General features: G+C 48.2%; 9 protein-coding genes across 9 annotated transcripts; 2 read left to right on the forward strand and 7 right to left on the reverse strand.

The window, feature by feature from the left end:
- Positions 1–107: 107 nt before the first annotated feature.
- On the reverse strand, positions 108–3016 carry FPOAC1_004631 (uncharacterized protein; the record flags this gene model as incomplete). Its single annotated transcript, XM_044849173.1, has 4 exons — positions 108–2592; positions 2642–2743; positions 2805–2891; positions 2940–3016. The coding sequence occupies 4 exons, from the start codon at positions 3014–3016 to the stop codon at positions 108–110; spliced, it is 2751 nt and encodes a 916-aa protein (XP_044707883.1).
- Positions 3017–4228: 1212 nt separating this feature from the next.
- On the forward strand, positions 4229–5347 carry FPOAC1_004632 (uncharacterized protein; the record flags this gene model as incomplete). The annotated part of the gene is made up of 2 exons (XM_044849174.1): positions 4229–4309; positions 4370–5347. 2 exons carry the CDS (start codon positions 4229–4231, stop codon positions 5345–5347), a joined length of 1059 nt encoding a protein of 352 aa, XP_044707884.1.
- A 183-nt stretch (positions 5348–5530) lies between these two features.
- FPOAC1_004633 (uncharacterized protein) lies at positions 5531–6411 on the reverse strand (the record flags this gene model as incomplete). Its single annotated transcript, XM_044849175.1, has 2 exons — positions 5531–6222; positions 6279–6411. The coding sequence occupies 2 exons, from the start codon at positions 6409–6411 to the stop codon at positions 5531–5533; spliced, it is 825 nt and encodes a 274-aa protein (XP_044707885.1).
- A 989-nt stretch (positions 6412–7400) lies between these two features.
- On the reverse strand, positions 7401–10221 carry FPOAC1_004634 (uncharacterized protein; the record flags this gene model as incomplete). The annotated part of the gene is made up of 3 exons (XM_044849176.1): positions 7401–7463; positions 7537–9236; positions 9288–10221. The coding sequence occupies 3 exons, from the start codon at positions 10219–10221 to the stop codon at positions 7401–7403; spliced, it is 2697 nt and encodes an 898-aa protein (XP_044707886.1).
- A 595-nt stretch (positions 10222–10816) lies between these two features.
- On the reverse strand, positions 10817–12220 carry FPOAC1_004635 (uncharacterized protein; the record flags this gene model as incomplete). The annotated part of the gene is made up of 2 exons (XM_044849177.1): positions 10817–11013; positions 11068–12220. The coding sequence occupies 2 exons, from the start codon at positions 12218–12220 to the stop codon at positions 10817–10819; spliced, it is 1350 nt and encodes a 449-aa protein (XP_044707887.1).
- A 656-nt stretch (positions 12221–12876) lies between these two features.
- FPOAC1_004636 (uncharacterized protein) lies at positions 12877–14733 on the reverse strand (the record flags this gene model as incomplete). Its single annotated transcript, XM_044849178.1, has 1 exon — positions 12877–14733. One exon carries the CDS (start codon positions 14731–14733, stop codon positions 12877–12879), a length of 1857 nt encoding a protein of 618 aa, XP_044707888.1.
- Positions 14734–18005: 3272 nt separating this feature from the next.
- FPOAC1_004637 (uncharacterized protein) lies at positions 18006–18781 on the forward strand (the record flags this gene model as incomplete). The annotated part of the gene is made up of 3 exons (XM_044849179.1): positions 18006–18205; positions 18277–18334; positions 18407–18781. 3 exons carry the CDS (start codon positions 18006–18008, stop codon positions 18779–18781), a joined length of 633 nt encoding a protein of 210 aa, XP_044707889.1.
- Positions 18782–18945: 164 nt separating this feature from the next.
- Positions 18946–19963, reverse strand: FPOAC1_004638 (uncharacterized protein; the record flags this gene model as incomplete). Its single annotated transcript, XM_044849180.1, has 2 exons — positions 18946–19443; positions 19526–19963. The coding sequence occupies 2 exons, from the start codon at positions 19961–19963 to the stop codon at positions 18946–18948; spliced, it is 936 nt and encodes a 311-aa protein (XP_044707890.1).
- A 532-nt stretch (positions 19964–20495) lies between these two features.
- Positions 20496–21446, reverse strand: FPOAC1_004639 (uncharacterized protein; the record flags this gene model as incomplete). The annotated part of the gene is made up of 1 exon (XM_044849181.1): positions 20496–21446. The coding sequence occupies one exon, from the start codon at positions 21444–21446 to the stop codon at positions 20496–20498; it is 951 nt and encodes a 316-aa protein (XP_044707891.1).
- Positions 21447–23135: the final 1689 nt, after the last annotated feature.

Here is a 23135-nt window from a genome sequence, read left to right on the forward strand (position 1 = left end):
ACATATACAAAATCAAATTACTAGTCCATTGTCTAACCCATGCTTTAACTGCCTGTGTACCACAACGCCCTAACTCCGTTATTGAGCAGATCATCTCATTAAGACCTCTAAGCCCTGAAAGCTTGCGCCCACTCATGCAACTTGTCAATGACAACGGGCGCATACGCTGTCAGTGTATCCTCAATGACTCGATCGAAATATCTCAACGCCTCTTCCTCGCTCAACTCCAGATGGAAGCGCTCCCGAACCTTGAGTACGGCCTTGTCCGGCTCAAGTCTGATATCAGGGATATTAGCATCAACCATAAGACTAAAGAGATTGAGGATAAGATTCGAAGATTTGCGTAGCGCCGTGTATGACAGGAAACAGTACTGCTTGAACTGTTTATAGTGCTCCGACTGTACACCGCCCATACAGTCCACCATTTCCTTTGATAGCTTCATCAGCGGAGCAAAAGGTTTTGGATCTCGTCCAAGAATGAACCCAAAATCAGCGTGAAAGAAGTGTCCGTCAGGCGCAAGGAGAAGGTTTTCCAGATGACGATCACCGACACCAAGGATGTAAGTTATAACACAGTAGCCAGCGCAAGACCTCACATACGTATCCAAGGTTTCTTGCCGGACACCAAGAGGTTGCCTGTCATCTGGGTTATGATATTTGAGATAAGCCAAAGCTGGGTTGTTCTTGAATTTGTTGACAATGCTTGACAAGCTTGCTGATTGCACAAATTGCGAAGCACCAGCCGAGGTACTGGTTGCCAGAATTTTGTATGGTGACAACTTGAGATCCAGATTCTCTTTCTGCAATAACTGATCCATAAGAGTGATGATTTGGATAACAAGCTGATCTTGTCTAAGATCATCACCTAGCTTGAAGATGATAGGATATGAACTTCCCGTTGTCGTTTTGAATGTGCATTTGAATGGATTAAGCGATGATTTGAAAACCACTGTCTGATCCGGGATGATTCCCGTGACCAATACTGAAGGGTCAAGTGGCATCGGTAAAGGAGGATCGAAGGCAAGGAGCTCATTCTTTGGGTCAGCTAAGAAATGCTTTACCTTGTCGACCTTCTTTGCAACAGATTCGTTTGACGTTTTGACTTCTTGCGCAATCCTTGAGAGTATGGCGACCAGCTCTGCTTGACGTAGTAAAGTTTTGCGCGTTTCCTGACCGTCTGGCTGCTTCACAAGCTCAACCATAAAGTCGTAAGCAACCTTGCGGTAGATGTTGCGGTTATCTACACCTTGTTCAGGACTCGGATCGTCGCACTCTACCATCAGATACCAGTGGAAATAGTTTCCCAACAGGAAGTTAGCTGCCGCGCGTTGGATCAGGAAGCGAGCCAAAGATGAATCATGACAGCTCTCTTCTTCTGTTTCAGTCGAGATATGCTCATATTTAAGAGCTTGGACCAATTGCAATAGATATAGCAGTAATTCCTCATCATCGGCTTTGCGGAGTCGCTCTACGGCGTAGGAACGGACAGCAGAGTTATCAAAAGACGGCCCAAGAAGTTCAAGCGCATCGTCGATGTCAATAGCGGTCCAACGACCAAGTACCTGTATGGCCTGTCTCGATTCACTTTGGTCGCCCCAGTTGACAGATTTGACAAATTTGGTCAAAGCCCGCTTGTCTCTGGTCAAATGATAGCGGAACTTCCAAACCAGATCAGTTTCCTCTGGGCTGAGGACATGAGTTGGGGAGTATGACATGATCAAGTTAAGCTCATCTCGAACCTTTGCATTCGGTTTAAGGTCCTTGTCAAGAATACCATGTCGGTGTGAGCTTCGGAACAATCTTCTGTGCTTGGCCTCCGCAGGATTGTCTCTATGCCCAGCTTCGGGGTCATAAACTTTGATCAGTCGCCCCCCAAGAGCTGTAGAGTGTTCGCCTAACGCATTGATACCAGGGCCATACTGAACTTGCGGCTGACGGTGGGCGATGCTAGCCTGGGAGACTGAGAGATTCTGGAGGGCCGATATAGGAGGAGGGCCATATTCGTGGTCGGCAAAAACGACAGGAAAGTCGAATCGTGGAAGCTCGACGTTAAGTAGAAATGTTGATTGACCTGGGCGTCCGTCTTTGTCCTCACCATCTTGGCCCTCCGCATCGTTCTCCCCGTTTATGGCTCGTTGCCTCTGGAGCATTTTCATTGATGATTTGGCGGCTTGAAGGCCACGTTTTTCGAAGCTCCGGAACACCATCTGGTCCAACCAGTCAACCCGAGGTATCTCGCCCATTTCGTGTTTTTTAAACAAAGTCTCCATCCTGTCCAACTCCTCTGCGTCTTTGTCCAGGGGAGGAAGTTGTCCTTTTCGAGACGATTTCTTCTTGGACGAAACCAGCGCAGGTGTCGCCGTATTATCGTTGCCATCTGCGTGTTTATGTCGGTGTACAAGACACTTCTGTCGTCCCTTCTGTGCTTGATTTTCGTCATCGAACATCGGTAGAGTTGTGCCTCCAAAAGGAATGGCGTGGCCAATGGCTCCATCTCCGCCCACCGGCGAAAGATCCCATACTGTGATGGCCAGGCATGAGTTGGCCGGTAGAGAGTCGTAAGTAATGGGCAGCTGAATCCACTCGTTCCATCTAGCATCTCGATCAGCATATGGCGCCTCAAACTCTATGGGTATCATACTTTCGCTCGGATCGGAAGGGTTTGTAGGCAGTCTGGACCGGAACAGTCAAGGGCTTGGAGCCGGACCAAACTTGGACAGTAACATAGAGGTCGGAGTTGGGGCTAGCAGCTCTAGTTAGCCTGCCGCAGAAGTGGTTTGGAGATCATCAGCATGGCGGCGCACCTGATGTTGGAGCCAATGTGGCGCAACTCTGGGCGCTCGAGAAGGGTTGAGAACTTGTACGGGGGTTCCTCGCCCTCAAGATTCATTCTTTGTAAACGTCAGTTCAGACTTTGGTTGTGAAGAAGCCTTTCTTACATGCGAATGCTCACAGGATGATGGACATCCTTGGAACCCGCAAAGGAGAACGGGTCCATACGCCCGTACTCAGCCATGGCGCCTATATCATTCTGTGCTCAAGATATAATGGCAGTAAAGCAACGGTAAAGTCGAAAGGGAGTTGTGCAGGTAAAAATCGGAGTCGGTAGAGGTTGCAGTATGGAAGAAGAGGTGCTAGAGAATGATGGCGTAGTCGTCGCAGACAGGTCCATACGATAAGATAAGAGGTGCCTACCTACCTATTAGCTACTACTAAAGTACCTTGCGTGCTCCACTGTTGGGGATTGTGGGGGAGTCACATGGGGATTATCACAAGGCATCTAAGACAATATATCTACAGTCTTCCAATCATTAACCACTTCACTTTCAAATTACCAAAAGATATATGCAACTGACAGGGATCGATAATCTATCCTCATCACCAAATTAGCAACGGGCAACTTTGTTACTCTACTCAATTGCCGGTGTGATTGCTTCTGTCAGAAGCAGGGGCCGACTGACTCTCGATAAACTTTCAAGCCTGTCCATTAATCAAAAAGCTTCTTTCCATAGCTAACCGAATATACAACAAGTCTTTTCATGCATCAAAGTTCCTTCGTATTTTGGACGAGTCATGAGGCAGCAATGTTGAAGACGGCTCATTTCCTCGTCAATCATCCCTGGCCAAATAAGTTATATAAAAGCAAGTACCGACGATAGGCACTAAATATATCCAACTTGGAATTTTTGTCTCATGGAGATTGCATAAAGAAGATCTGCCTGCCTATGATTTACTGGCTCCGGCAGTCATGTCTCTCTTGATCCTCGTCCCCTGCAACGGAAAGCCATCCATCCGCGCCCGTTTACCCGTCTCTGGTTCATGACAAGGATCAGAGACTGCTAAAGCAGACTCCAAGCCTCCAAAGTGCATATTAGCCCAAACCTAACAGCCACACCAACAGGTTCATCAATCAATGAGTTTCCTTCGGAGACATCCGCGGGACCTTTTAGTCTAGACCCTGTATCCGTATGTACTGACTTGGCGCACCAGTCTCTTCAGCTCTTCTCCCTACCTACAAATTGCAATATAGAGCACCCTGGGTACCTAACACAGATCTACAGTACGCTCCTTTGGGGCGGTGTAAATCGTCATAACTGTTCCCGTGTCGACTGCCACTATAATTTAGTTATAGCTGGTCCTCCTCATGCTTCATTTTCTCAGAGCTCTCTTCTCTGCTCCTGCTCCTCCAGCCCATGACACGGCCTCACCGCGCCCAAAGTAGGCCAAGATGGCTCACGAGAGTCGTAACGATGTTATGATGAGGATCATGCCCAACGGGAAATATACCCTAGAGGCAATAATGGTCATTGTACGAATCCCCTCATAGCCTACCTTTCAAGCAACTGACTAACACTAACTTCCTTGACAGATCTGCGCTACCATCTCGCTCTACAACGGCATCGAGTTGCTTGCTCTAATTTTCACCTCATCTAGGAGACGCAGCGATTTATATTTCTGGAGTCTCGCCGCGGCTTCTATCGGTATCCTGCCATACGCGGCTGGTTGGTTGATCCGCTACCTCGACATCGTTGGCGATGTGCCGGACATGATCATCAACGATATAGGATGGATGCTTGTGACTACTGGCCAAGCCCTTGTCCTGTACTCACGACTTGTACTACTTGTCAAGAACCCAGTAATTTTGTGTTTTACCAAGTGGATGATTATCATCAACGCTGCCATTTGGCACAGCGCAATCACCGTTCTCATCTTCGCCATTGGCCATAAACAGAGACTCGACCGCAATGCTGCATATATCAAGGTCGAAAAGGTTCAATTGGCAGTATTCTGCGTACAGAACTTCTTTCTCTCTGGTATTTATCTATGGAAAACGAGCAGAATCATCAGGACGAAGGATCCGCAATACCGAACTAGCCGTGTCCTATGGCATCTCGTCTTCATTAACGTACTGCTCATACTCATCGATGTCGCGCTGCTCGCAGTCGGCTTTACCAACAATCCTCTTTGGCAGCAAGGCGTAAAGGCAGTCGGATATTCAGTCAAACTCAAGCTCGAATTTGCGATACTCGGGAAGCTCAGCGACTATCTTTATAAAGGAGGGGAACTGGTAACTGATTCTCCCATGTTTGGATTCGTGGAAATGGAGCCTGAACCTCCATCAAAGTCAAGACCAGAGCAACCGATACCAGCTCCCGAAACGTCTCACTTTGAACGTACCAGGAAGCCTTCAAGTGCTTCTGCTGCAGAGTCATCGCGGCATCGGGAGTTTGTATCGGACGAGACGGTCGTTGACAAAGGCAAGGGTGTGATTAGGCGTACATTGGATAAGGGAAAAAGTAAATGTGCTGACGATTGTTGCAACAAAGGCGTTCGGGCTTCGAGTTAGCGTTATACCCATTTTGTAATTGATGCTTATTGTTTTGTATTATAGATGTGTTACTACTAAGTTTGTAGCTTACTCTTGCCTTTGTAAAGGAGAAAAGCATTAATTTTGGGTAGATTGATATGTTCTTTATGCCATTATCCCAATTCCTTGTCGCTACTCTTGCATCAATCATTTACTGCGCATCTACTTGCTACCCTGAATATGCCAATCAAATACCTTCATAAACACTTCCTTTCCATCGCCTTCCAAAACATCTCCATGGCAAGGGATCATGGTAGCGAAATCCCACTGAGCGATAACAGCCATGCTGTCGTTGAAGCTGTCACGGTTCTTGGCAAGCAAATACCAGTTGAAGCGCTGCAGCCACTTGGTGTCGCCACGGGGGTTCTGAACGCATGCGAAAAGCTTACCGACAGCTCCATCATCGGGGAGCTCTGCTTCAGGGACCTTGCTGTACTGCTCAGTAGGTGGCAGGTTGAAGAGCAGATCAGCCTGAATCAAGACACGCTCGGGCTTGTAGCAAAAGACAATTTCGAGGTTGGCGTGGCCGTCGACGTATTCGTAGTCGAAATCGGCATCAAATTCCGGGTCGATCCTAGTCTCTCGCTTGGCCTCCTTGTTGAAGACAACAGCAAATTCCTCGTTACCAATCTTGGGGTCATCGGTCTGCTTGGCGCGCTTTTCAGGCAGACCCTCTGGGCCGATAATCTTGGCTGATGGATACTCCTTTGCCCATTCGGAGATAAAGATGTGATGCTCATAGTCAAGGGCGACGATATAGCGAACATCACCTCCCATCTCAATGACCTTGGTTTGTGTAGCCTTTGTGAGTGCTACTGGTGAGAAGACAGCAAGACCTCCAGAAGTAAGCTTGACTATAGAGTATGTCAGTTTAGTGCAGTTTTATGATGAGTTGGGGTAAGAAATATACCTAGAGTGCCTCGACCGCCAATCTTGACCTTTCCAAAGCGTGAGAAGGGGACTGAGAAGGTTGCAATGTTGGGCGTGACATTGCGAATGACCATAACGTGGTCAGGATCTGAAGGAATGAGTTTGGAAGACATTTCTGTAAAGATAGGTTCTTGTAAATATAGTTGTGGTGAAAAAGTGAAACTGCGTTTTTGAATGGCAAGAATAAATGGAGTTGAAGATGAAAATGAAGATGCAAGTCTTGTTGTTGAGGTTGGAGTTGAAGGATGTATGACGTTGAATCTGAGAGCACGTGAAAGTGTAAGGGACCTCTTTTGTAGCTGAAAGAATCTGGGTAATTCGTTGTTTAAGTATTGATTAATGGGGGTTGAAGAACGTATCATGACGAGAAATTAATAAGTAATAAGTACTATTAAACTACCTGCTTCATAAGTAGATGAGGGTCGTATGTTACCAATGTCAAGGCGGAGTTTCAACTTGAACTGATCATGACATCAACATTTATTATTACCTATTAATTGTCATCCATTTCGGCCGATAAATCTCGCACGATTTCCAGGTAGCCAGGGTCATGGAATTGCTGTCCAAAAGCCAATTTATTTTAGTTGGACTGGAAAAGTGGATGCTTTACCAATCCATTCTCATGTGAATATTCTTAATAATGACTTGCATACTACCTCTTTACTGACTTATACGAATATATCAAGTACACGAAAATCTCAAAATCTTGCACGATTAATAGAACAAGTTCCAATTTTTTTTTTTTTAAAAAAAAAAAAAAAAAAAAAAAAAACGTCTTCTACCTCTCTCCACCTCACTTTGCTTAATAATTCACTTTTGGGTCGTCCTTGATTCCACATCAAATTCTAGCTGATCCATTCGGCCAGTTCTTGAAACCCGAGAACCCGTCTTATGGTAGTTGTGTCAACCTCGGCATCGTCAACAGAACGGCCAATATTTCCCCATCAGTCTAGATCTGCCAAAACAATACGTTGATATGTATCAGACTCGGATGAAACGGCAAAAGAATATTTTGATAATCTAACTCTGAGAAACTTGATGTAAGGCACTTAAATAACTAAAGCAATAGAAAGCAATACTATCAGTTGACTCCTTAACCAGCTCATCTATCTTCAAGAAAGTTGCCCTGCTCAGCTGGGCCTCCAAGGTCCGCCAGATAAGGCCACTTTCACCTTATGTATGCCAGCCTCAAAAAGCGTCATCGCCACTAAAAACCCAAGATGAAAAGTTTGACTTACAACTACACACTCATTCAATATCCAGTTCTTCAAAGCTGTAATGCCGAGAGACCAGCACATAAACTCCATAAAGTGGTCAACACTCCGTATCAATCCTTGTTCTTCTCTGAGACCCCAGACTGATATTTCCGATGACATGGCGGCTCTCTTCAACATGAGGATCGGTGCTATTCTGTTGGCCTCAAGCCACATGTTCCGCTCTCTCAGTAGAACCAGATAAACGCTGTACGTTTTAATGTACAAGCACAAGAGCCCGATCGTCAACATCGTGGCAATTGCATAGGAGGGTAGCCGGTTGCGCACCTGTCGGCCCATCCACCTATCGAAGCGAGAATAATAGGGGACAAGGACGGGAAACATAGCCGCCAACAATGGATCCATTACCCTTTCTTGAATAAAGGGCAGTCCCCAAAAAAGCCTCCCAAGCAGCGTCTTGGGCTTCTTCTGGCCACGTGGAGCCGATGGTTTGGTGCCTCTTGTCCCAGTCCTGGGGCTAGAGCTCTCTTGAGAATCTTGCGAATCTTGGGGCTGGGTCTGGGGTTTAGGCTCAGATTGGTTCTTCTTCGAACCGTCTCCGCTGAAAGAGGAACTACTTTCCTGGGTAGAACCCTTCTTGTCGGAAGAACCTTCCATCGGGGATGATGCTTGCACACGCTCTGGCTCATCAGGCTTTCCCTTGGGGCCAGCAAGCTCTGGAGCGTTTCCAGACTGAGGAGAAGCACGTTCTGGCTCATCCCACTGTGAACCTCCAACGAATTCACTTTCGAATGAGTTACCCATGCTACTGGGCGGGGGAGAGCTTCCAAAAGAACGAGTCGACCCTCCAAATGAGCTGGAGCCCGCACGAAAGTCGTCTTTCGATGGCGCAGGTTTGGTCTTGACTGATTCGAAATACATCACCGTCTCAAGGAAATCATGACGGTGTTTCCTCGCTGCATTTTGCCACCGTTCAAACATGGATTTCGAAGAGGTTTGGTGCCCCTGTGAAGTTTTCATGTCCTTCTGGCACGTCTGTATCTCAATATTGCAGCGTGTGATTGCTGCCCGGAGGCGCGCCACGACGGTACTCATAGAATCAGGGTATTGGCTTGGATCAACTGTTGAACCCATGTCTGATGAGTTGAATCTGTGTAGAGACCCGGGGGTAGGCGCGCTTGCCTTTGTCGGTGTACCTTGAATCGAACCATCTGATGAAGTCGTGTCTGACGAGCTAGGTGACACTGGCGAAGTAAGTTTGGATGTACCAGTTGAGATGTTGTCATATGGGGATGGCGATGGTAGCACTGATGATGGCGATTTGACTTTGCCTACTGTTGATGGTGTATTAAGCATCGCTGGCACCTCACGTTGCTCTGTTTCGTCAGGCGAGGATGGGATACTCAGGCCTTGACCATCCAGGCCTTGACCATCCAGGCCTTGAACATCCAGGCCTTGACCAGCACCGTCCCACGTTTGCATGCCAGTTTGATTGGTGTCGTCAGCAGGCAGTCCTCGATCAGGCGAACACAAGCGAAGCTCTCCAATCTCCCGTTCCAACTCCCCGTTCATATACGTGAGCCCGTTGATCATTCCTTGGAACTTGTCGTTCTTCTCACGAAGATCCGCGTTCGCCTCGTCCAGATCTCTGTTTTCTTCGACAAGTCTGCTGTTCTTGGCAGAAAGTTCATCGAAGGTACGTCTCGGAACATACTCTTCGTCATCTGCAAATAATTTTTTAGCGTTTGGTTCGCTATGAAGAGTATGAAACTCACCTTGCCATTCGTCTTCATCGTCATACATGTTCTCTAAGCTAGGTCGGTCGGTGTCGACCATGACTAGATTATCTTCATATTCTTGGTTGAGTTCCGAGGCAAACTCGATCGAGTCTCTCATCGCATCGTGTAATTCCTCGAATTTTCCATCTTTAAACTCTTCGAACTGTGAGTGATCGCTTTTGGGTGACTGCGATCTTCTTGAGGTCGAAGGGTCTCTGACTGGCGGTGATGCCTCAGGACTGGTGTGAGCAGAGTGACCACTGAGAACGCTTCTGACAGGGCTTCTCCCGGGTGAACGAGTGGGAACATTCCTAGTAGCAGGCTCGACAATAGGCTCCAACTTTTGATTTTGTCTCATGGCTGTTCCCTTGGCTGTAGCCTTTGTAGGGCGAGATTGCAAGAAGACCGGCGTGCGAGGGCTCTTCTTTCTTGAGCGAATTTGGGCGCTTTCGAAATGTAACCCACCGCTACCCGGAGTATCACTTCTTCTCTGTCTGTTGTCTCTCGTAGCGCGGTCCGACCGATTATTCACTTGTTTGTGCACGTGAGTCTTGAAATCCTTCAGTGCGGCTCTAGCCATATTGATCTCTTCTTTATTTTGCTGAAGCTCATGTTCATGGATGCTCATGACATCCATTTGCGTTTTCTTCAGACGGATTCCGAAATACTTGGCATCTTCATGTTGTGACGCACTGAAGGCATGGAACATCGCTTCGATACTGTTTTTAGCCGTGGAATGAAGCTTTCTCAAGATTTCCAGGACATGTTCCGGAAGCTCAGGATGCACTTTCAGACACTCTTGTTCGTAAAAGTTGTCGAGGTTTGAACCAAGGCTGGTCCTTTCCTTCTCCCATTTTTGCATAGTTTCTTCTGATCGAATTCTGGCATTCTGCAAAAATTGGTCGAAGCACTTCTGTACGGTGGCAGGCATAGTGGGAAGATGAACCAAAAAAAAAAAAAAAAGTGACGTGCGATGGATGTATTGGGGGATAATGCGTGAAAGAATGTAGAGCCCAGCAACGTAGTCCTAAAACAAAAGCTGCATGAACAAGTTCACTTATGTGAGCTAAAGTCTTTTGAAAGAACGGGACACTTCGAACATGAACAGGAAAGCAGGTTGCAGACAAGAGGAAAGGAGGGTATTATGAAGAGACGAGGAGAGCGTCCTCGAAGCTCGAAGGAGTCTTTGTTATTCATCCTCTTTGATTGGAGTTCTTTCTTTGTTGGTATACGACATGCGCCAAAAATATACCGAAACCACACATCTCTTGTCGTGCACAGGCACACTCTTTCACAAAGACAAAATGCCACCAACAGCACCAAGTCTATTCTATCTGTAGTCATGGCAATGACGAGGCAAAGTCATGAACAAAGAAACCCTACCAAAAGTTTGCCATATGGCGCATGAGACTAGCCGAAGTCGTGCTGGCCTTTTGCAGCATCAAAGATATCTTGTTTGGTGGTTGCATGACAATGGATCTGAGAGACTCGACATGTTCTTTCAACTCATTCATTCTTGTCATTTTTCAGCTATACCATCCCCTGGCGCCGGGCCCTGAATTTGATACATCTTTCCTGTGTGTGATCATGGGTTCCGTCAGGCCAAAAGTGTCTATGATGTCTTGCCAGGTCTCCATGTCCATGGATAGGATTGCCTGATGCTTTGCTGCCCCGTGTCGTGTTGGCTCATCTTCCTCATCGATGTCCTCTTTGCTGACCGGGGCTATAATATAACTTAGCGACCGATATAGGGATAACTCCACAGTAGCTGACTTACCTAGTGCGGGAAGGCCAAACTCGTCAAATTCGATTTCCACACGGCCATCTCGGATAAGAAAACTGACATAGAACATGTTCTCTATAGTCTGGCCGAATGATTTGGGGTTCACGACGAAGCGCATCAAGTCGATGCCACCAGTACTGCGGAGACCATACTGGTGCATGATTCTGTCCCTCTCTTCATCATCCATATCGTCATTAATACTGTCCGACACGGTTTGTTGAAGGTGGACTTGAATTTTTTGTAATTGATGGAGGATCTTGCTGCAGATTGCCGTGAGATCGTTCTCTTTATGAGCCAAATCTTCGACATTGAGGACTTCCGGGCGAGTTTCTGTCAAGTTGTTTGGCCTGAATGGTGCACTTCGCTTGGCAATTTTTCGAGCTTTCTTCTCGACTGATAAGGGACCGAGGAGGAACCCAGGTAGAGCAGGGCGACGGGTATATGGCAGGGCGGAAAAACGGCCAAGGTGAGGCCAGTTCATCATGTCACCGTCGTCGCCAACATCATCATCCCCATTTTCGTCGGCTCTTGTGGTTCTTCTTCTCTGGCGTTGAGTGCTCGAAAGCTCGGGGGCATCGTCATCTATAATTCCTCTTCCATGCCTCATATATGTGATGCATTTTGACACAAACTCATCCACATCCACGCCCTGTGAAAGACTTCCTTGAGTTAACCGCAAGGTCTTTCTGTAAGACAAATCGGTCGTGCTGACAAGTAATCGTGAGTCTATTGTGGCTTCGGTCGTCTGCCGTACTTTCTTTGACAGTTCATTGGCACGAATAATAGTGTCGTAAATTCCACGCGAATCAGCCTGGAGGTACTCTTCCGTGTTCTCTGTTACTTCGCGGAGCAAGTCTCGGAATCCCTGTTGGACTTTACGACGCTCTTCCAATGGCTGGTCAGGGTCGTATATATCGTCATCATCACTGTCGTCGTGGCTGTCATGAGAAGGTTCGGCTGTCCGTCTTCTATGATTTGAGCTTTCGCCGTTTTGTGTATCCGCTCGCTTTCGCTTTGACCCCGAAACAGAGCGACTGGATTCCCGTTCTCGCACGGTGAGGTCTCGATGCGGTTGTGCTGCTCGTGGGGCTAGAGAAGGCGATCGTGACTGCGACTCTTCGTCTGAGTCCCGCCTTCGAGTAGGCATCTGTGCGATAGGTTGGGAATATGTTGAAAATGCAGTGTAAATTTGACTGTCAACTTAGTCTTGGTGTGTGGGTACACAGCATTAAACGACAGGCAGTATCATGAATATTCAAGATTGTATGTGACAAAGAGGTCGGCGGCACCTATGGAAGAAATCGCGTCTGTGTGCGGATAGAAGACGCGACTGAATGTACGTGTTTCCATTAAGCCCAGGGCCCACTCACAGTGCTATGGAACAGAGGATACCTGGAGAGAACTGCGGGGCATTCCCAGCACTCCAGGTTCACGCCAAAGGCGCCCGCTAATATGGAACGCACCCAGACCCAGCAGTTTCGTCGGCCGGCCTGGACCCTGGAATACAGATCAATCTAATGTCACATATAATAGTGATCCCATGAATTAATGGACTGGGTTACCAGGGCCTGACTATATCACAAAAACATCACTTATATAAACAAACATTCAGGTGGCTTCAGAAATAGGCTCTCAAAATCTCTCTCTGGTAACTTGATCGCTATAGAAATGCGTGACGCTATGATTGTCCTGTACAAAATCTTCATGGATGTCTTCATGACATAAACTACCATTTTCGCAAAATATATACTGTTTGAATAGAACCCCTTGATTACTTCCACCTCTGCCCTGCGGTCATAGTCTCTACCAGGTGAAACTTTCTTCCACAAAGTCCACCACGCTCGAGCCTTGCACCGCTCTGGCAGCTCCGCGAACATCGTCAGCAAGAGCGCCAGGTCCGCATACTGTGACACACATGGCACCCATCTGCTCCTGGACTTCTCTTTCCAGAATAAGGGGAACGTTTGGCCGTCCTGGGAACATGCGCACCGTGGCGCTAGCACTGACAATATCGCGTGGGTTCTGAGGACGGGTGACGAAAATCTGGATACGGAGGACGTCTTTTCGATTGGGAATGCGAAGGATTGTGTCCATGTATGGTCGGACCCATTCGAGAGACTCATATTCGCGGATGATCCAAACAAGGGTTATACGCCGAGTGGCAGTCGTACCTTGGTTGTATCCTTCGAGAAGGTGACGGACGTACGAGACTTGGTGAGTAATTCCAGTCGACCCAGCAAAGAGGACTGCGTGGCCATAAGAGTCGAGACTGTGGTGTCCGGCATAGGGGCCCTCCATGGCAGCTTTGGCGCGAAGGCCCCCGGGGTATTGAGCAGCACGGTCGTAAAGCTTCTTGGTAAAGCCTGTCTGAGCTGCGATCAGAAAAGAAACACTCGTCGTCATGGTTGACTTGTCGACCGTGTTGGAACTTTCCTTCTCAGCAATAGGCAGGCTACTGTCACGGACGTGGTTGGTCCAGCATATCGAGAAAGGGTGGCTTTCCCATGCGCAAACACCCCAGATGCGGAGGTAAGCGTGAGTGCCGGGCTCGATGTCCTTGTACCGTGGCAAGTGGAGGGTAACTCGAGTGACGTTGCCAGGCATGGCCTCACACACTGCCTCAGTCCAACCCTTTGAAGACCAGTTGACGGACAAAAGACGGAACATGCGAGAGAGTCGGTCGCAGAACCAGATGGCCATGATGGCCATGATCCATGGGAGTTGGGGCAGACCTCCAGGAAGCTCAGAGGAGGCACAGTGAGCCCAGGTAGCAACAAAAGCCACAAAGGCCAATACAATGTGAACGTTTAGGAACGTCTCGTAAAAGGCATGTCGTACAGGCGAGACGGAAAGCAGGGCGAGGAGGGTCATAGCCACCGTACCTACGGCTCCCGAGCCGTAGAAGAGGATGCCAGTGATCTGACGACCAGCACCATCCCAACCAAGGTCGTCTACGGCAGCAATAAGCCAGGCGACAGTGTGGATGATAGTCTCAAGAACGACAATGCGACCCATCCAGCGATGGAGGAGGTTGTAAGTGTCAAAGCTGATCTTGAGCCATGCAATAAGAGGGTTGTTGCGTCCAGCGAAGATAATCAATGGCACCATGTTGACAAGTGCCAACGTTCCTGAACGGCCTCGTAGCTCGGCGCAAAAGGCAAACTTGTTCTCATTGGCCCAGTTGAGGACGAACATGTAGGCAAAGTTGCTGCCCAGGTAGATGAAAAGGATGGTGAAGTGAAGTCGCGATGGAAGAGTGCCCATGCTGATAGCAGAGGAGAGCTTGAACTCTCGGTTGTGACGTTTGTTCCACAGGGGGGCGTAGATGATGTTCTTCTTCAAGCCAGGCATCCATGACCACTGAGAGATCCTCCAGTACTCTTGCTTGTGCCCAGGCACGTTCATGGCCGACACATGACGGAGTCTTGCCCATAGAATCTCGATGATTCTAATCCACAAAACAATGAGGGCCATGATTCCCAGTGTCCACCACAAAACATCCTTAAATAGCATATTCATAGGTTGGTTAACACCGTCGAGACTGGAGTGGTAGTTGGGAGTAGCTTCAGCATCTCCGTGAGCTGCTTCAGCACGAGATTTGAGTGTTGTCGTAGGTATGTACGAGCTGATATCGGCGATCCGGCGCCGTGTGAAATCCATTTTTTCGGCGTTGGCTCTCTGGGAGCGGCGCGAGTAATGATCGGGTGAGCTTTTCTTATATGGGAATCCTTAGATGAGAAAGAAGGTGTGATTTGTCGTTATTTGTTGTGAATGAATGATGAAACAAGGCGATTGTGTGACTAATAAAGAATCCCAAACGAGCACACAGAGACTGGTGGTGGTCTTTTAAAGAAAGTGAGTGTATGCTGTTCCTCCTTGTGTTCGTTCTTTGGTGTCAGAACATGATCGTATCCAGGTGTTGACTTGGTGGTGGTATTGATAAATCGTGATCGACAAGCGGACTGTTCGGTAGTGACCTTGGTAATTTGGCGCTGGTGGAATCGTGTTCAACACACAATGCAGCAGGCGAAAGAACAATGGGGACAATAAAGAATCCGGATAGAACAAGGGAGGCTTATTGATCAGTGCCAAGACAGTTCTCAGTGACGTCTGAAGTCTGTAACCGCTGTTCGCCTCCTCCACGAGGTAATGTTCTCCGTTGCAGCTGGAGGAAATCAGAACTAGCTGATGATCTCTCTGGCTATTTTTGTTATTCTGGCGGATTTGGGATTTAGATCTGCAGTAAAGAACGGGTCGACGTCAATTGCCGCGAGTAAGTGAAAGTGAAGCAGAAAGGTTCAAGTTAAGTGAAGTTGAGGCAAGGGCGCTTGGAAGGCAGTCCAGCGACAAGGAAAGTAGAGACAGGCGTACAGACGATCGACGTTTGGGCGCGTGTAGTAGGGCAGTGCAACGCAACTCGTGCTTGTTGCAAGACAAAAAAAGGGTCTGATCTACCAGAGACAATCGTGACGTGACAAGACAATTCAGTCCGATCTGTAGGGGAAAAAGGCTGTTTTTGAATGTTTCAAGGCTTTCCGAGACCCAAGATCCAGGTAGAGACACGGATGAAGACGAAACGAAACGAGCAGCTGGCAAACAGTGGCCGAGAACAATCGACGTCAGAAAAATGGAATGGCCAGCCTCAATGAAGAATGTATAAAATGTCTCAAAGACAAACAAAGAAGAAAGAGATAGAAAAAAACTGAACCACCAGTATTAAGACCAGGAATGAAGGTAGGCAGGCCTACAAGGAGCAGACGTTGTGATAATATGTAAATGGGTCGGTCTACTCCGCCCTCCTGTCAACCCAGACTCCCTCACAACCTACTAAAGCAAGCAAACAAAACTGAGTTAGGTCTCGACTTGGCGCTGAAAGGATTTACTTGCTACCAGGTCCATTGGGCCAGGATCCCTCCCTGTAGGACAAGTGGTACGTACAACGGCAGGGGCCCCTTACAGCTTTCTCCTGGCCTGGCTCCGTTCATCCAACCATATGCAGCGAGTCAAGTTATCAAGACTCTGAGTGGCTACCAAATTCATCCGGAACCCCTTGCAAGGCGTGGTATATTTCTTGTTCCTGCCCGCAATGTTCGTGGAACTGTGAATTTATTTCATATTTTCTGGGCATGCTTCGATCATGCGCATCACTGTACATATCGTGTGATGTTCTACAGAGAACAGCTGCAGACTTGAACATGTACACGAGCGTATAAGCGCCTCTCCCATGGAGAGAACATGTGCTCTGTACCTTATCCAGGAGCGCTCCCTTCGCTGGTTAGTGGTCAGTCGACCTTAATAGGCCCCGATCGCCTTTTGCCACGACAGGGGTAGCCGCAGTAGTAACGGCGTGGCTGTTCAAGAAATGGCCAATTGGATGAGAGATGTCGCTGCCAGATCTCAGAATTGGCCGCTGACGGGAAAAAGAAGGTAACTTAGTGGCTGCTTGAGCAACCAGTCAGACCTCACCCTTGTCAACCTGTGCTCCTGAAACCAGCCACTACTTGGCCCTGGCTCGTGGAAGCAATTCCCAGACCCCTTTTGGAATGGCGACCAAGTTTTTTAGCTATCTTCGTCAGGGGTGAGTGGCTGTCAACGGCCAGACCTGCTGCAAGAATACGGGTATTGAGCCGTTGCAGCGCTTGCGAGCCACTCGGTGCCCCATAAGACTGCCGCCAAGAGTTGGAGGCTTCTCAACCTCGACTCCCCAGAGGCATCCAGTCGGAAGTGGAAATGGAATGATTTTACGCATTGTCTCAGGAATTGACGGCATCACATCACCGCTACACCGCAGATGTTCAAGTATGACTTGTTTCTATGTTTCCTGTTTTATGTTTGGATAAACATATTTTGTTCCAGGCTTCCGTTCTTCCTCGCCTGACACAAACTCGAGCTAGGTGGACGAAAACGAACTGACTGAAACAAACTATCCACTACCATACGGGAAACTCGGAGTGACTCGATCATGCGAGCACAAGACGAATAATCGCTGCACCCACAGTCGTTACTTCCAAAATGACGAGAAGAGTTTTATAATTACTGGATATTTTCATGGTCGGTTAAGCATTGTCAGATTGCCAGCATGGAATACAAGCCTCAAAGACAGGGTAAAAACTAACATGGACCCTGGTAGACATCGTGGTCCAGGATCAAAGGCGGCCCGCAATCTTATAATTCCCGTGCTGTGGTTGATGGAAATCAATTCCGACGTCAGGTTTGATACAAACTGCACCTGCGGCCCGTGTCACCGTCTACTAACATGATAACGGACAAATGCCCATACTACACAACGCACGCCGGCCTTGCTATCCAATATTATGGATATCGTGTCGACCGACAATTCTCTTGGCGTCACAGATAAAATGATTCAGTACGTGAAAGCTCGGTTCCATTGCCTTGGGAAGCAAGATACGACCCACAGACGGGCACTATCTCGATTCTAGAAAGGGAAATCTTATACATAGTATCTTGTTCAGGCGATTGCCCTGAATCTGATGCTTTTACTTTTAATCCTTCCATTCCATCCAGTTATCCAACATGCATTTGATGACGAGTCCACAGTAACGAACTGTAAGCAGGGTTATGTGACATACAAGTGGTATCCTCAATGACAGCGGATGTTGGTCCGAGACGTTCATCTGCTCTTAGAGTTCGGATAGATCATCTCTAATACTCCAGGGCCAATTCGGATCTGAGCGAGCATGGTGTTAGCTGCTGCTGGGTTCCCAAGAAAATGAACAAATCGCTGATTATGCCACGTTGAGTCGATATCGCGACTGCACGGACGTAATATTAATTGATCTGTGTCATTGATGTGGATGTGTCTCGAAGTCTGTGATCTGTGTCATATTGGCAGCATACAACAGCCGCTCCTGTGTAAGAGCTTGATGATGACCATGCCTTGGTGAACGGTGGTGCGCCACACTTTCTGCCACATGGAGCGCCACGCATTTCATCACAGCAAGATCTGCAACCTGAGGCAGAAATATGGCCGTTCCGTGATGCTCCCGATCAACGCCGGAAATTTCCAGGAAGGTTATCACGAGCTGGGTATTGAACATTGTTGCACAGCCATTGAGGTCGACACAATGGGTTCCAGCGAGTCGAAACCAATCTCCTCACATGTGTGGAAGGCGTATGTTGTTCCCAGTTCTCAAATTATCCTGATTGATCTCAATCAGTAACTGACAGCTTGCCAATAAACAGCTCAGCGCCCAACGGCATTTCACAAGATCTCGTAGATTCACTACAGTCTAGCAACGAGGTAGCCAACCCCCAACCAGCAAGCTACGTAGGACTCCATTGAAGCTAACAAAGTCGCTCTCCACCTCAACAGACTGATGCCTCTCGATCCAAAATAATCGAGCTCCAGATCCAGGCCCGCGTGGCCGAGGAGCTCAAGAAGCTCCAAAAGAAAGAGGCCGAAGCGCTCAAGATCGCACACGAGAAGCTCTCCAACGCCGAGTTCAAGGACGACAATAGCAAAAGTCAGTACACTGTCAGCAAGGAAATCGGGGCAATGCGTCAAAAGCTCGAGGCACGCAAGCAAGTGCGTGATCTTCCCGAGGGCGTCGAAGGTGCACGCAACGAGGTTATCCGATGTCTGCGAGAGCACGACCGAAGGCCGCTCGACTGCTGGCAGGAGGTGGAAAACTTCAAGGCCGAGGTCAAGAAGCTAGAGAAGAGCTGGGTCGAGAAGGTTGTCTCATAGACAGAACCTTATGGAACTTGTAATGAGAATTGTGAACGAACGATTCTATAGAGATATAGAGAGGATGGGTCCCGGCATACCCAGACAGGAACGTACGTGTACATTACGGTATTGGGAACGAAAAAAGCTATGTTGCGGAATCAAAGTGTACAGCAACTTATACCTCAAAAGAGCAGGCCCGTCTGTTCTTCCCCTTCTCCGTCATTGAGCTCATTTCCATCATTTTTGTTTGTTTCTTGCTTGGCTTTCAGCTCAGCTTTCTTCCGCAGACCCTCAGCACGTTTCCTTTCTCGTCTCGCCGCTGCATCTTCCCACTCTTGTCCCTCTGGGTTTCGACGGGGGGCCGGTGCAGACCCGGCATCCCGAAAAGCGTTCTGGAAACGCTCGATACGCTTCTTATTCTCTTCGAAGCGTTCGTTTGCAATATCCACGAGTGTCTGAAGGTATTCAGAAGAGACTATCCGTTGGCGATGACCGTCAACCTGCTGTCCGATGAGTGACTCGAAGGCAAGGCCCATTGTCCGTATAGCGACCATGGGAGTAGTAGTATCTTTGCCGCTGGGGACAATGTTAAGAGCACCCGACTCTCGGAAGCCAGCTTGCAACCCGCATCGTAAAAGTATTTGAGCATGCTCAGGGGATGCTGTAAGGACGTGGAGAATCTACGTAATGTCTCAGTTTAACATGTACTTGCATTCTAACATTGCCCCGTCTCTTGTATAGAAAGGCACGGTTCCAGCTTACCATTGCTTCAAACTTGAAATGGACAAGTCTTCTCTCTTTGACCGTTGGAGTTGCATTTTGAGCAGCTGCAGAATCTTCAATTCCAAACTGACTGCTCCAGTCGGTGGCCCCATCGCCTTTATCAGGTATAGGATCGTGAGAAACAAACAACCAGGCTCCTCCAGCACCCTTTCCACCAACACCTGCTACTCGCTCATCTTCGCTCTCGGCTTCGGCAGCCCTTCGTCCCTCAAGGAATACACTAACACGTCCTGCACAGCTGCTAGTGGTGACGAATCCTGACTGTTGATTGATTTCATCAATAAGATCACGGATTCCCTCGTCTACAGAGCCTTTTGGCGAAGCATCCGTATACTCAGTATCAGGGATTGCGAGTTGGTCAAGAATCTTTTTTTTCCTCTCGACAAAGGCCGGGGGGCAATAGGCGAGTTCTTGCATCGTAGCTGTGAGACAAGACTTTTTATTTTTAGTTTATACGCGAGGCTGAGATAGGTCACGATGAACAGTAAAGGGTAAGTGGCAGGGCTCCGCTAAGGCGATATCAGATATCAGTAGTGGGGAGGAGACAACTTGTTAGCATGAAAACCGAACTGTCGACGCGGGGTAGTTGTCGGCGGGCTTGCACCTCGTGATCTTGATTACCTACACTCAATCAACTTCATTCTCACAACTCATACCAACGGTCACGCGTTGAAAGGCAATCGGTCCCATGTCTGATTGATTCTTTTGTTTATTCTTTTGTCTGCTGTTTACCGCAGATTCTATCATATCGATTGTGTGCTTGCTATTTATTCCTCCGCCGCACCAGGCTTCTCATATTTTACCCAACGCCATTCGATGATTTTCGATGTTCCCATTCCCTTTAGGTCCAGCATGATTCTGCTGAACCGGTTTATTCCCTAAAACGCCTTGCATAATGCTTCAATCATTAAGTCATCAAAGATAAGTTTTTGTCTGGTTGCGAGTGCGACTAGACTGTGGGCAGAGCCACTTTCTCAAGAGCAGCAGCAAGCTTTTCCTCTTGTTGCTTGCGTTCCATCATGGCAACAAACTCTGAGTAGCGAGATTGCTTATTGTGAATACCACACTCGGTCTTGTCTTGGCCCTTCCATCGACCGGCTCGCTCGTCTTCGCCCTCCTTGACGGGAACGGTGGAGTGCCAGTCACCGACGGACTTGTAGCCTTGGTCGAGAAGAGCGTTGTAGGGGACGTTGTTCTCCTTGATGTATGCATCAACCTGCTTGAAAGACCAAGTGGCCAAGGGGTTGATCTTGACAACACCACGCTCATCATCAATCTCAATGATGGGGATGGAACCACGGGCAGCACCTTGAGATCGTCGACGACCGTTGAGGACGGCAGCAACCTTGAGCTCATCATAAGCTCGCTGAAGGGGTTCAACCTTGACAATCCAGTCATACATCTCACTGGCGGTGTTCCACATCTCCTTGCCGTACATGTCCTCGAATTCTTCAGTGGTGTTGACACCATCAGGCTTGAAAATGTGAACAGGCACGTTGGGGTACCGGGCCTTGACTCGGTCCACGAGGTCGTGTGTCTCCTTGAAGTGGTACAAGGTATCCAAGAAGATGAGGTCGACAGTGGGGGTGTTGGGGTGCTCCTTCTGGATCTTGGAGAGCATATCCATGGTGGCGAGGCCGGTCAAGCCAAAAGCAGTCGATTGGTACAAGTTGGGGAACATGACCTTGCAGAATCTGAGAATGTCCATGGGGTGCATATCCTCGAGCATGTTGTTGAGGTGGTCGATATGGGGCTTTGTGAGAGTGACTTGAGGAAGAGTGGTGGACGATGATGGCGAAGAGTATTCCGAGTTTTGTCCAGAGACATAGCCCGACTCGCATTCAAGCTTCATGTCTGGGAGGGACACTTGCGAGGAGGTTTCGGAGATGAAGGCAGGCATTTTGGAACGCGTGGAAGATGATTCGAAGCGTTGTTTGTTAATGTATGGACTTGTTGAAAGTTGGGGGAGGCAAAATGCGTATCCCAGTTATGTCTAATAAAGAGCCAAAAGGTAAGAAGACTAGGTATAGGATGAGGTATAGTTGATGACGCAGATATTCTGCTGACTTGAATATGGAACAGGATTTCAAAGCACTGGAAGATTCAAGACGACGAGATGACGAACACGATAATGAACGAGCGAGGACAGTCCAATTCTTAAGAGGAGGAGAGAGTTGTGTAGTACGGGGGGCCTATATGCTATGTCCGGGCGACCGCCCGCAGGGCCCCAACCTTATGCGTCCTTAGTAATGAGCAAGGACATCGTCCGAACCCGAGCATCTGCTTCCTGTAATGAGCTCAATACACGGAAAAAAGATGGGGAGTTGCAATTGCGCAATCGCCGCCAGGAGGACTATCGTCTCTAAGTTGCAACTGAGACTGATCACGACATCGACGCTATGCCTTTCGCGATGGGGCGCCACGTTCTCGACAAACTTTGATTGGCCCACCCACCAAAGCCCTCGAAATGGAGGCTAGGCCCTGGGTCTTGTTTGCCTCACCTCCAGTAACGACATATTTTTGATGCAGCCGCCGAGCCGGAGCTCCATCAGGTAGCAAAGTGATTTTAGGTCTCGAAATTGGTGGGACTACAGCGGCAACCCCGGAGATTGATGTCTTGATTGCAAGTACAGCTTATCAATGGACAGCCGACAGGTCATGTCTGGATTCTAGCTCTTCTCAGAGACCAAAGTTGGATGAAATCTAGACCCGAATATGGATGGGATAGCCATGGCGGTGATTGTCTGTGGTAGCTGAGACGGGTCTGTTGCATAATGTGCACGAGGGCAGTTTCCCCGCGATCATGCCATTTTGGCTGGTATTTCGCAATCGTATATCCGAATTGCCAACAGCTTCTATACATACATGTGGTTATGTTCCTTTGTACCTTTTCGCAAGAAATAGCCATCGTGTCGTCACATCCCCAGATCGGAGATGACAACGTCGTTGATGATCTGACGCTCATCCACAGGTCCAACAGCTACACACCTTTTGAATATAGTACCTACTGTAGAGCATAATGACAAACTCGGAGTTCCAGTTGTGGAATTGCGTTGTCGTCTTACATGTCTTGAACAAGACGTAATTGCAACACGAGACGACCGATACGGCAATCGGTCTTGAATACGTGCTGTCGGAGCGTCGGTACCGAGGAACCGGGCGACTGCCGTTACCTTTCCCCTTGGCGTCTACTCTAGTAAGCAATTTTTCCCCTTCTTCTCCGAGACGGACCGTTTCGCAACTTGGGATAAATGTTAAGCCGTAATCCGTTAATTGAGTTGACATTTGTTTGCTGACTTAGCAGACAGGTCCCGACAGGCCCCTTATTACCCTAGGTACCTAATGCTAGCAACTACGTCATACTACCAGCTTGTTTTCTTGCGTCATTGCTAGCTCAAAGTTACCGTGCTTTATATTCATCGTCGTTCGCATTGACGGACAAAAGCTGTTCAGTTATTGCCCTCCCCAACATCCTACACAATATACGGGGATAAGGTCGATCGATATCTGCAAGATGATATGACATGTATCTCATTGGTATCATGGACTTTGTCCACATACATACACATACCACAATGTTTGTAGAGGT

The sequence above is a fragment of the Fusarium poae genome, chromosome 2, assembly GCF_019609905.1.
Source record: "Fusarium poae strain DAOMC 252244 chromosome 2, whole genome shotgun sequence".
NCBI classification, from domain to species: domain Eukaryota; kingdom Fungi; phylum Ascomycota; class Sordariomycetes; order Hypocreales; family Nectriaceae; genus Fusarium; species Fusarium poae.